The sequence below is a fragment of the Dipteris shenzhenensis genome, chromosome 25, assembly GCF_047967505.1.
Source record: "Dipteris shenzhenensis isolate YYH24624 ecotype China chromosome 25, Dip_SZ_1.0, whole genome shotgun sequence".
Classification (NCBI taxonomy): Eukaryota; Viridiplantae; Streptophyta; class Polypodiopsida; order Gleicheniales; family Dipteridaceae; genus Dipteris; species Dipteris shenzhenensis.
In genome coordinates, this window is record NC_141620.1 from 46807207 (window position 1) to 46819028 (window position 11822).

At 40.3% G+C, this 11822-nt stretch overlaps 1 protein-coding gene across 1 annotated transcript; it reads left to right on the forward strand.

Moving 5' to 3' along the window:
* Positions 1 to 8002: 8002 nt before the first annotated feature.
* LOC147885967 (ATP synthase gamma chain, chloroplastic-like) lies at positions 8003 to 9886 on the forward strand. The gene has a single exon (XM_087396427.1). The coding sequence runs from the start codon at positions 8076 to 8078 to the stop codon at positions 9153 to 9155; it is 1080 nt and encodes a 359-aa protein (XP_087252553.1). The 5' UTR covers positions 8003 to 8075; the 3' UTR covers positions 9156 to 9886.
* The last annotated feature ends 1936 nt before the right edge of the window (positions 9887 to 11822 follow it).

Here is an 11822-nt window from a genome sequence, read left to right on the forward strand (position 1 = left end):
TTATTTTAAATAAAGACATTTAACAACTTTCTTCCCACCTTTGTCCTATCTTCATACTAAATTTTGCATGCTTCATTCCACACAATTTATATTTAAAAATGATGCGTTGTGTTTCTTTGCTCCAAAGATTTGATCTTATTAAAATTTAAGAAACATTTTGGGTGCATTTGAAGAAGATCTTTAAGAGAAGCTATATATTTGACAAATACATATAACAAACTTTGTTAATGCATATTGAATTATAATATCCCTTCTTCTATTTTTCATCACTCAAAGCTATTAAACAAAAAAATCTAAATATAAGCAATACCCAAGAGTATAATACTTTCAAAGCATTGATATCAAAATGTTACTTGGGGTATTCCACCAAAGCCTGTGCTACGCATGTATATGGAGGCTTCCTTTCCCCAAGTTTCCAACTTCCATTCTATGTAAGAAAGAAATTCGAATGATCACATGTGATCTAGTCCAATAGTTTTGAAATTTGATTTAAATACAAATTCATTATAACTTTCGAATGCCTACACGTGTATTTTATCCTGCAAGATTTCATCTATGATGTCCCACACACAACCTAATACTTTATCTCATCCATGCACGAATTGGTATATTTTGACACTATTGGGGTTTATTAAACAAATAAAAACTCATATCTAAAGTTAGTCAAATAATGCATAGCCAATGTACATGGCAGGCTTCTTTCTAAAAAACATTATTTTTATTTTCAATCATCATCCTCGTCACCATTTTGCATCTCTGATTTATTTGCAGCTTGAAGATTTTGATAGTATAGATCTTTGATTGGTCGATCTATGTCACTCTTCACTGGATATATAGAACTTCCAATCTTTACGGATATTATGTAATGTTACTATATGGAAAGTAGCTAGTTGGTCTTATTACAATCCACAATTGAATGACACTTATAATTATATGTAGGATAAATGGTCAAATTAAAATGATAAATGGCTTTTGTATGACAACAGGAAAATGTCACATTCTCATTGCTAAGGTCCAAGATTCAACTGGATGTGCCAAGTGGAAATGTAGCTTGCATGGTTGTGTCAAAGAATATTATGAAATAAGAAAGCTACAGCCACACTTGCATGGATCTCATCGTATAGGAACTATTATCCCACAAGCTAGGATAGGTCGTAGAAGAAAAGAGGAGCAATGCATGAAGGTGCAACCTGCACAATGGAGACAACAAGCACATGCTTGAAAAAGCACAATGGAGTTTAAGTGCATAAAGAATGCAAGAGTCTTTCAAAAAAAGCAAAAAATGATGTTTGAGAGGCAATGGGAGCATATAGCCCAGGTGCATGCAAGTATCGAGCCTAAGAGGCTAATACTAGTAGTTTCATTGTCCTCTTTGTGTGGATTTAATGGGTTCATGCATGAATCTTTTAGTGAGCGGATAAAGGAATTGAACAACGAATCCATGCATGACATATTTTTGTTGCTTGCTTCACTTGTATCTTGTGAAGATGCACATGTGCAAGATGCCATCAAAGAGGTGCTAGAAAATTAGGATCCCAAGAACTTTCTATCACCTCTTTGTTTGGCAAAAAGACAAGAATATATTGCATCATTTTGAATGGAAGCATTGATCTCCATGTACATTGGCTAAACATTCCTTAATTTAATATACCAAGCAATGTTTTCTACGATATAATGGATATCTATATTTTATTTTATAAATGACCACATTAATTCTTTCAAAATGCACAAATTTAGGATAAATTTTTTATTTATTTAGCCATGGTTACTTCTAGTACATCCATGTGCCTTTTCAATAACTTTTTTATGTATATAATAAATAATAATCATCACGTAAAAGGTGTCCCACTGTAGTCATGACTTTGCTTCTCATAGTGATTGTAGCAGTTCTTGGCATATGACTCCATATGTGAGAATTTCTTCCCCAATTTCACCATACTTATAATGTAATTGGTCAGAAAACATGATAGCATAATCACATATCCATTCTAAAGCATTGTTGACAAAAATCTCACATCCCTATATGATAAATTTTAATGCATCCTGACAATTGCAATCAGCAAATCATTAATATTTATTTAAAATAATTTATTTAAGAATATTAAATCAAAAGAACTATGAAAACTTCAAATCATTCGAATATCTATCTTTATTGTGTTTACTATATTGCAATCCATAGGAATCCATATGCTTCTCTCTCTCCTCACATAAGTCTCTCCACAACACACTCCTCCCACCCTCTCTTTTTGCACACCCCTTCAGGGCAATCAAAAAATCAATGTCATCCTTCAAAATGTGTCCTAGACAAGATTGAAGTGAAAGATTTGGTTCAGGGAAAGGGGAGTGCTTCATCAACATATAAAGTTTGGGAAAAAGCAAAGAGGAAGAGATTGAGAGGAGAGAGAGGTTGAGAGGAGGCGAAAAGGAGGTTGAGAGGAGGCTAAGAGGAGGTTGAGAGGAAGAAGAGGTTGAGAGGAAGCACTTGAGAGGAAGCTGAGAGGAGGTTGTAAGGAGGAGGATGAGAGGAGGTTGAGAGGAGGAAGAGGTTGACAGGAGCTGGATAGGAGGAAGCTGAGAGGAGTTTGAGAAGACGAAGAGGTTGAGAGCAGGAGGTTGAGATGAGGAAGAGGTTGAGAGCAGGAGGTTGAGAGGAGGAAGAGGCTGAAAGGAAGGTGATGAGTCAATGGGGATAGCTTGGGGGACTCCTAGGAGGTGTGGGGGGAAACACGAGGGATTCACTAGTAGTAATAAGGAGACGTCACCTGCGTGCAATAAATATATGAAAATTTCCCTTATCTACCCCCTATTTATGGGACCTTACCTTATAAAATGTACCTTCCTTCCCTTATGTACCCCCCTCCCATACACTCACGTGGTACCATATGATAAACCCTTGTGGACCCCCCGGGGGGTGGGGGGGGTGGGGTGGAGCACTTTTGGAAATTTGTTGCTTTTTTGGGAGGGAAAAGAACTCACCAATTTTGGGGTCCACCAAGAGAGGGAGGAGGGTAGGGGGACCAATGAAAAGTCAAGGAGGGGAAGTGAATGCCCCAAGAGGTGGTGAGGGCAAGAGAGAGGCAAGGAGGAGCCTAGTGGGGACCAAGGGATCCTCCATTCTGTTAATTCCCAAGCCTTCCCATTGGCTGGTTCGCTAATCACAAATCTTAAGGGCCTAATCCAAGTGGCCCTTTTTTAGGCCAAAATTCCCCTAATGGCAAGTGAGTGCAAGTGAACCAATGACAAGTGAACTAATCATGCTACAACCAAAATTCCCCTAATGGAAAGTGAACTAACCATGCTACAACCATCCATTCTGCGTGGAATGCAAGAATTTACTATACAAAATGCATTCTTAGTGATAAGGCAAGTGAGTGCAAGTGAACTAATCATGCTACAACCATCCCCATCGAGTGCATAAACATCCTAATTTGCTCTAGGCAAAATGGAGGACCCCCATGCATCATAAAATACTTACAATCAACAACAAATTCTAATCCTCCCCGCATTCCCTGTATGCATTGGTAGATTATACTTCACTCCAAGGCTACCGACCACCACTCTAGCAAAACCCATATCCCTCCTTGCAGTAAGTGGCTCCCTATGCCTGCACAAACTTTGGTAGTCCCTTAAAGTGGAATTGTGTCCCTCGTGAGTAGTGTGACTCATGAAACAAAACCATGCATGCATATCATGCTTGCCCTCTCATCAAGACTAAGAAATTTCACTCAACAATGGACCTTACCAACACTTAGAACATTCACTACCCGCCACTTGCTCCTTCGGGAAAACAACAACAAAGATAAGTGTGGGCATCCCACATCACAATATCCCATGGCAATTGTGACTCCAAGCCCTACATGTGGTTAGAATTTCACAACTAGTTTTGGCAATTAACATATAAGTGCATGCTTATTAACAACTGACCATAAAATTGCTAATGTAGCACACAAACACACATAAGAAAGCAAATTGAATTCAAATAAAGATAAGGCTAGTCTTAGCTACCACATAAAGTGGGAGATTCAATGATCAAGTTAGTTTGCAATGGGGAGGTCGGAGTTGATGGAGTTCTAATTACTCTTGGATAAAAGATAAAAGATGACTATAACTTGCCATGTGAAAGAAGTTTGAATTACATTACAAGTATTATACAATTTCTATACATATGTATATATATGTACATATGTGTGTGTGTAAAAAATAGAAACCTATTAACAGCATGGCACACGATGCTTAGATAAAGGTGGAAAAAACTTTTTTCATATTGTCATATGAATTCTCATAATATATGAGTACAACTGGTAAAAAAAAGCAAATCCATCCAGTAGTCTAGGTTTTCTGACGTCGGGGTCCACTTACCTACCACCATCCAAACAAACTAGGTGTTAGAACATCATAGTTACATTAGGGTAGACAGGTAATGCCTCTTTTCCCTGGCTTGTTATTGTTTTACCTAGGAAAATTGACAACCAAATGGATTCTTTAAAAAACAATGTCAATCCTCAATCATTGTGTACAAAAAGGAAATGTGGTTTAATCCACATCCATTAGTGAACAAATTATTAATTCTAAGCAACCTGTGGAATGATCCACCTCTTTCAGTGAAAAATATTTTTTCCCAAGGGGGGTAGTAAAAAAAAAGACCTATCAATATTTTATGAAAGTAATATAGGTGGTAATCCATTACCCACAATTGTTAATTAAGGACCACAGAAAGAAGTTTAAAATAAATGTAAGCTTCACTCAAGAGGAAAAATAAAATGCTAAAAAAATTACAAGAGCTAATATAAGTAAATAAATACATAAGAAGAGGAGGAAGGTGAGAGAGCGAAGGACAATAAACTGCAGTAAGTAGTTAACTAGTTAATAGGGGACCCCAAAAAAAAAATCCCTTTTTAATTACGCATTCTTAATGCTCAAATTAAAGCCAAAGTTTGAGTTTTTTTAAATAAAAACTGGAGCTTCATTTAAGTACTAATGAACTCACATATTAGATGAATAACTAAGTGACATAATCTAGAAAAAAATCTATGACTAAAGTCTAACAACCAAAAAGAAGTTTAACAAAAAGGACCTAAATGAGACACAAGATTAAATGAGCTTTAAGAAACCCAAAAAAAAGGAAGTGAGGAACTAAGAACGAAATAAGAAGAAATAAGACAGAGGTAAGGAAAAGCAGAATTTAAATTAAACAAGAAAATATACACTCACACACACACACACACACACACACACACAAGAGGGAGGTAAGGGATGTTATATTTATCTAGCAGAATTTAAATTAAATAGGAAAAAATATACATACATACATACATACATACATACATATATATATATATATATATATAGTGTTTTAATAAAGTGAATTTATAAAAATCAAAGGGAGAATTTAAACATAAAGGAGGGGGATGGGTGTGAATGAAATACAAAAAAACAAGGGGGTTTATGAAATAAATGACCAGAAAAAGAAAAAATGAGATAACGGGGGGGTTGGGGGGTTGAAAGGGGTGTGTGAAATGTAAGTCCTATGCTTAGACCAAGGTCGTGGACTGCACCTTTGAGTCCATCTTGGTTTGTGTGGAGTGGCAGAGCTCAAGGGGTGGGGCAGAAAAGACCATGCGGATGATGAAGGCGCAACGGTGCTCAAGGAATACCCTTCATGCAGAATGCGGATCCTCTGGCAAACATTACAAATGACCGATTCTTGATGCTTGGGCAGCACAGCAGTCGAGGTGCAGAGCAGTAGCAGTAAAGCAATAGTGGAGGTGGGGGTCGCTAGTATGCACTCTATAGAGCTAGTAATTAGGGAGCAGGATAGATACGCACAGGTGCACTAGGTGGGAGTAGACCATGCGCTGTCTGTGGGAGGTAGATAACAAAGACTAGGGAGGTAGGGAAGCTAGGTGTGCAGTCCTTAGGTGCAATGAGCAAAGACTATGGAGGCATGGTGAGACTAGGCTTAACTTAGGGGAGCTTAAATAGGCTAGGAAGTTTTAAGTTGGGGGAAGGGGGTCGGTTCAGACAGTCGGGGAGAGGGGAGTCAGAATTTCACGTAGATTAGGGAGTGGTTTAGTGGAGGGTTTTAGTTTTAAATGGGTTTAGTTAGGGATGTTTAGTTTAGTTTTAGAGAAATAAAATAAAAGGGAAAATTTTTTAAATTTCTATAGTGTAAGAGTTTAAAATAAAAAGATCACTAATTTTTTGAAAAAAAATCCCGAGAGCTAGGAGATTAGTAAAAAAAAAATTTGGAGGAGATTTTAACTACTAAAACAAAACAAAAAAGGAGGGAATTTTAAATTTAATGTTAAGTTAAATTTATTTGGGATTAAGGGAGGTAGGTGTGAAAGGGGGAAGGGGAATTTTTAGGAGATTTTTTTTTAAAAAATGAAGGAGATATTTGTTAAAGTAGTGAGAATAATTCAAGGAAAAAACGGGGGGTAAACTAGAAATTGGGATAAATCGAGCGAAGTATGTGTGGAGGGGAAAGGGAGGGGGGCGGGAAGGGGCGGGGGGGTTAGGAAGTGTGTGTGTGTGTGTGTGTGTGTGTGTGTGTGTGTGTGTGTGTGTGTGTGTGTGTGTGTGTACTCGCATGCACACATGCATGCACATGGGAGCATGATGGAGAAAGAAATGTATCCATTAAAAAAGGAGAGAAGAAGCCGAACTATTTGCACAAAGAAGGGTAATTTGCCAGCCAACAAACACATAACACATGTTGTATGGTTATTTGTCTACGTAAACATATCTAGAATCCTTAATATGTGTCACTTGACAGAGAACATATTTTCCTATGCATGCAATCTGGCCACACATGAGAGTTGTGACCTCGCAAACAACGAAGGTGAGCTTGAAAGCAATATTTTCCAAGGCATACAATCTGGCCATAGTGCACACATGAGAGTCGTGACCTCTCAAACAATGAAGGTGACCTTGCAAACAATATTTTTGCCTAAGCAAACAATTAGTTGTCCTAGTGACAAAATGCATTGCCTTGGTAGAGATCTCTCTTCTCCTAATTTTACCTTAGCTTAGGAGTGGGCAAAATATTTTGCCTTTGGCAAAGAGAGTCTCATTCCTCTTATAGACTGAATGGCTCATGTTATCACAGCACAGGGGCAACCATTCTAACCGATGGGAGAGCAGGATCTCCTCAACTAGTGACCTGCCCATTACACACTGAAGGCATAGGCTACAAACCTTCCTTCCTACGTCTTCCATGAGAGGCTAAGCTTGGCTACCCAACAATGAGAACAAGGTAAACAAACTAGTCACATGCTATTCCAAGATCACTCTAGCAATGCCAAGCCTCTGGCAGGCTACAAGCCCATTGCTCACGTCAAAATTTTATGCAGTTGAGCAAGTAGAGAGGACAACTCGCCCATCCCATTTACTTGTAGGTCATTCCCACGTACCTCAGCCTAAGGTCCCGATTTACACGATTTTCCAAATCTTGTTCTTCCCATCGTTTTCGCCTTGAAGAACGGAGGTAGCGTTAACATTGCAATGCAAAATTGCAAGGAAATAAGATAAGAGTCCACGATTTTCCACGTATCGCAGCCAGGGAAAGCTCAAAATCGATCCTTGAATATTGGTAGAGTTGGGATAAATTTTGTGTGTGGATGCCACATTTGACAGAATAGGGAGGGAAGGAGGGCCACTTTCCCTGCTAGAAAATGGCAAGGAGGCGGCAACCAGTGAGCCATTTTCTAGGGGGGAAAGTGGCCCTCCCCCACCTTTCTCGGCCATCAAAGAAGGCTTAGGGAGGGGGCGACGTATGGCATTACAATTTCGAGCAGCTAATGCGGGCAGGTTGCAGGTTACGAGAATTTTGATCCAAGGATCAATTGAGATCTTCATTCTCGAGACCCCAAAGAAGATTGGATCAAACATGTGAAATCTTTATTCTCGAGACTGCACTTCATGTTGCAGACACGAGGAGAAGAGAGCCCCTATGAAACCCCCCTTGTTCCCTTGAGTTCCCTATCAAACCCCTTAAGTTTAACCTAAGGGTGTCCCTATTCAACCTCCTTGTTTGTTCTTGCTTTTGGTAAGCGACATAGCCAAAGACTTTCTGCATGGCTTCCTCCCATCTCTCCTTCTCCTCTCTCCAACCTCTCCATAGCTCCAGACATGCTTCCTCCTTCGAGATCAAGCCGCCCATCACCTTTTCCCGCACCTTCTGCAGCCTCAAAGACATCAGAGAACGCATCAATAGCGTCAACAATACCCAGAAGATCACCGATGCCATGAAGCTCGTCGCCGCTGCCAAGGTCCGTAAGGCTCAAGAGGCTGTTGTCAACGCCCGTCCCTTCTCCGAGAGCCTGGTCAAGGTGCTTTTCGCGCTCAATTCGCAGCTGCAGGAGGAGGATATTGATTGCCCTCTGACCCAGGTGCGGCCCGTGAAGAAAATCGCCTTGGTAGTGATCACCGGAGATCGGGGATTGTGCGGCGGATTTAACAACAATGCGCTCAAGAAGGCAGAGCAGCGGATGGATCAGCTGAGGAAAATCGGCGTGGAATTCACCGTTGTCAGCATCGGTAAGAAGGGAGCATCCTATTTCAAGCGACGCCCTCACATTCCTGTCGATAAATTTCTTGATACAGGTAACGCCCCTACTACCAAGGAGGCGCAGGCCATCGCTGACGAGCTCTTCTTCTTGGTCATCAGCGAAGAAGTGGACAAAGTCGAGCTTCTGTACACCAAATTCGTCTCCCTTGTCAAATCCAATCCTTGCATCCAAACTCTGCTGCCTCTCTCTCCTCAGGGGGAGGTCTGCGATGTAAATGGAAACTGCGTCGATGTCGCCGAGGATGAGATGTTCCGGCTCACAACTAAGGAAGGGAAATTGAGTGTGGAGAGGGAGACCGTAAGAACCGAGATCCCTCAATTCAAGAGCGTTCTGCAGTTCGAACAAGAACCTGTTCAGATCCTGGATGCGCTTCTGCCGTTGTATTTGAACAGTCAGATCCTGCGAGCTCTCCAAGAGTCTGTGGCCAGCGAATTGGCTGCCAGGATGACGGCAATGAAGAGTGCAAATGACAACGCTGCTGATCTGAAGAAGACACTGTCCATAACCTACAACAGGGAGAGGCAAGCCAAGATCACAGCAGAGATTGTGGAGATAGTTGCTGGTGCAGGTATTCTGCGACTGTGATTTCATTTCTTTCTTCCAATCTTGATCTTGCAATTGCAGGATGAGTATTGAAGTTTCAAGGTGTATCCATGAAATGGCTTGTTGATCATCAGTGAAGACAATAGTCTTCTGTCACCCTCTTCTTTGATGGAGGATGGCTCACCTGCAGATTGTTTGCATCACTCCTATTGAGAGTTGAAGCATCTCACCCTCTCCTTTGATGGAGGATGGCTCACCTGCAGATTTTTTTGCATCACTCCTATTGAGAGTTGAAGCATCCCTCTGAATTCCTCATGTTGGGGGTCGAGCTCTCTCATCCTAATCTTGGTTGTCTTCATGTTGTGTTGCATGCAACCTGTTGCTCAAGCAACACCTGCACACCCACTGTGTAGGCCCCCAAGAGAAGACACAATTATTTGAAAGTACTTCCAATATTACTTGTAAGTATAGGCCTCCCAAAAGAAGGCACCCTTGTCTACAGTAGAGGGTTCCATCTCTCAAGACAGGGTTCGATCTCAGTGCTAGTAAGAGCCTATGGTTGTCCTCAGGTACCACCAAACTAAGCTTTCTTTTCCTAAACTTGGGATCAGGCCTATGACCCTTGCACATGTTCTCTTCCTATATGTGCGATCAAGGAGAGCACCCTTCCAAACAATTATTTTCTTTCTTATGGATGGATTATTGAACTTGGATGTTAGCAACACACACAAGTATTAACAGTCCTATTGGAATTTGAAAGCCTTTTAATCAAAGTTCTCAAGGTTATTTGATTGCTCCTTTGACTTCAATGTATTGTTGTGATAAGAGACAGAGTGATTTATGTTTTTGCATTTGGACATTTTTGGGGTGATATGGTCTTCCTTGACAATTTGAAGAAAGATGATGTATAGTCTTGAAAATATCACCCTGTATAATGGTTCAACTACACCTTTGTGAGCATTGCCTATTTGAGTAGCAACTTAGTTTTGTTATTTTCTCTTTGTGAGCATTGCCTACTTAAGTAGCAACTTAGTTTCGTTATTTTCTCTTTGTTTTTTTGTTTTCAAAAAAACACTTGCTAACCTGAACGCCTGCCCTTAACTTCCACATGGCCAAACTGTATGGTAGAGATCAGAGAGGAAACGTTGAGGAGCTTTGCTTATGTGCAGCTAGATGGTAAGGTAACAAAGGCAAATAAGAGGCAAGGAAGGAAGCTGCTACGGATGTTAAGCAAGGCTGCTAATAGCTATAAGCATGTTGATTGGATTTTGTGTGCCTTCTGTGCTTAGTATGTGTAGTTCTAGTCATACTACTTTGCCACCTTTGGATGCTTGTGCTTTTTGTAAGCGTGCCTGTGTTGTAGAAGAGTCTCTTCTATATTTGCTTTTGCATGGGTGTAGTGTGTATGTCTTGCCTTAAATGTGACTGTGGCATTGTTGTAGCTTGCTTCCTATTTGTTGTGTTCTTGTTGTCATCCGTGTTTGTTATCTACATCCTATCGCTTTTGTTGTTGAGGCTTTAGTTGAATATTATGTCGTTTCTGCGATGTAGTTGTGGTTTTTGCTTGTGCATCCATTATTCCTGTGTGCTTGTTGTATGACACGTCATTGTTGTAGCTTTGCTCATTGTCATTTTGGTTTGCTCAGTCATTGTTGTTGTTGTACTTTGCTTCCTGCATAAGGCGTATGTTGACGGTGCCTTGTTTGCTTATGTCTTGCATTTGCTTTTGTTAGCTACTTTAGATGTTGTATCTTTGTAGGTTTTCTGTCCGTGTAGGTGCTTAAATCCCTTATAGGAAAGAGAGAAACCTTACAAAGAAAAAGGAGAAGGATGTGAGACATAACCTTCAATCCTTATAGGGGCCCCTAACGTTCTCAAAAAGAAATTCAATTAATTAGTTTGGGGCACGCCCTCAAAGGGAGGGGAAAAAGGAGGGATAAATGGGGGAGGCACGTGTACGTCCTCCTCGAATTTTCTCCACTGCCTCTCCTCGCTTATAAAATGACTGTTATTCCTCTCCTCTTCTCGCCTCTCTTGTGGCTCTTTTATTTTCCCTTCAGTCGGCTTCCCCTCTCAGCCTCCCACCCATCTGCGCTCCTCTCTCTCGGTTGTCAGCCTCCCACCCATTTGAGCATATAGGAATTTTCTTTGAAAAATTACGATCGCAATGCAAGTGATGCGAGATCAAAATGATGCACAGACTAGCAAATATAAAATTTTAAAATCAGAGAAGCCATTAGAAGACCTTATCCAACAACCTTAGAAAAGTGATAGACATACGACACTCTCAAATCTCTCATAGAAACCTTTGCAAAAGAATCATGAAATGTACTTTCTTTATCACTCAAAGATACCAAGAAGAACACAATGAATGAACTCTTTGTTAAGGAAACTAACTCTTAAGAAAACTTAAAGAAACCAAGAAGGCAATGGATGAACTCTTTTTTAAGAAAACTAACTCTTAAGAAAACTTAAAGAAACTAAGAAGAACTCAATGGATGAACTCTTTCTTAAGGAAACTCTCTCTTACAAAGAAATAAACCCCACAATGATCTGACAAGAAGCTAAGAGATGGAGGATGCCTCACAAGGAGCTCTTAGCACCTTGACAAGAGAGGAGTGCCTTGACAAGATCAATAATTTAATGCTTGTGAAATGATATGAGCACCATAGGTTCTAATATCATGTTGGAGGACCGGAGAAGAGGGGT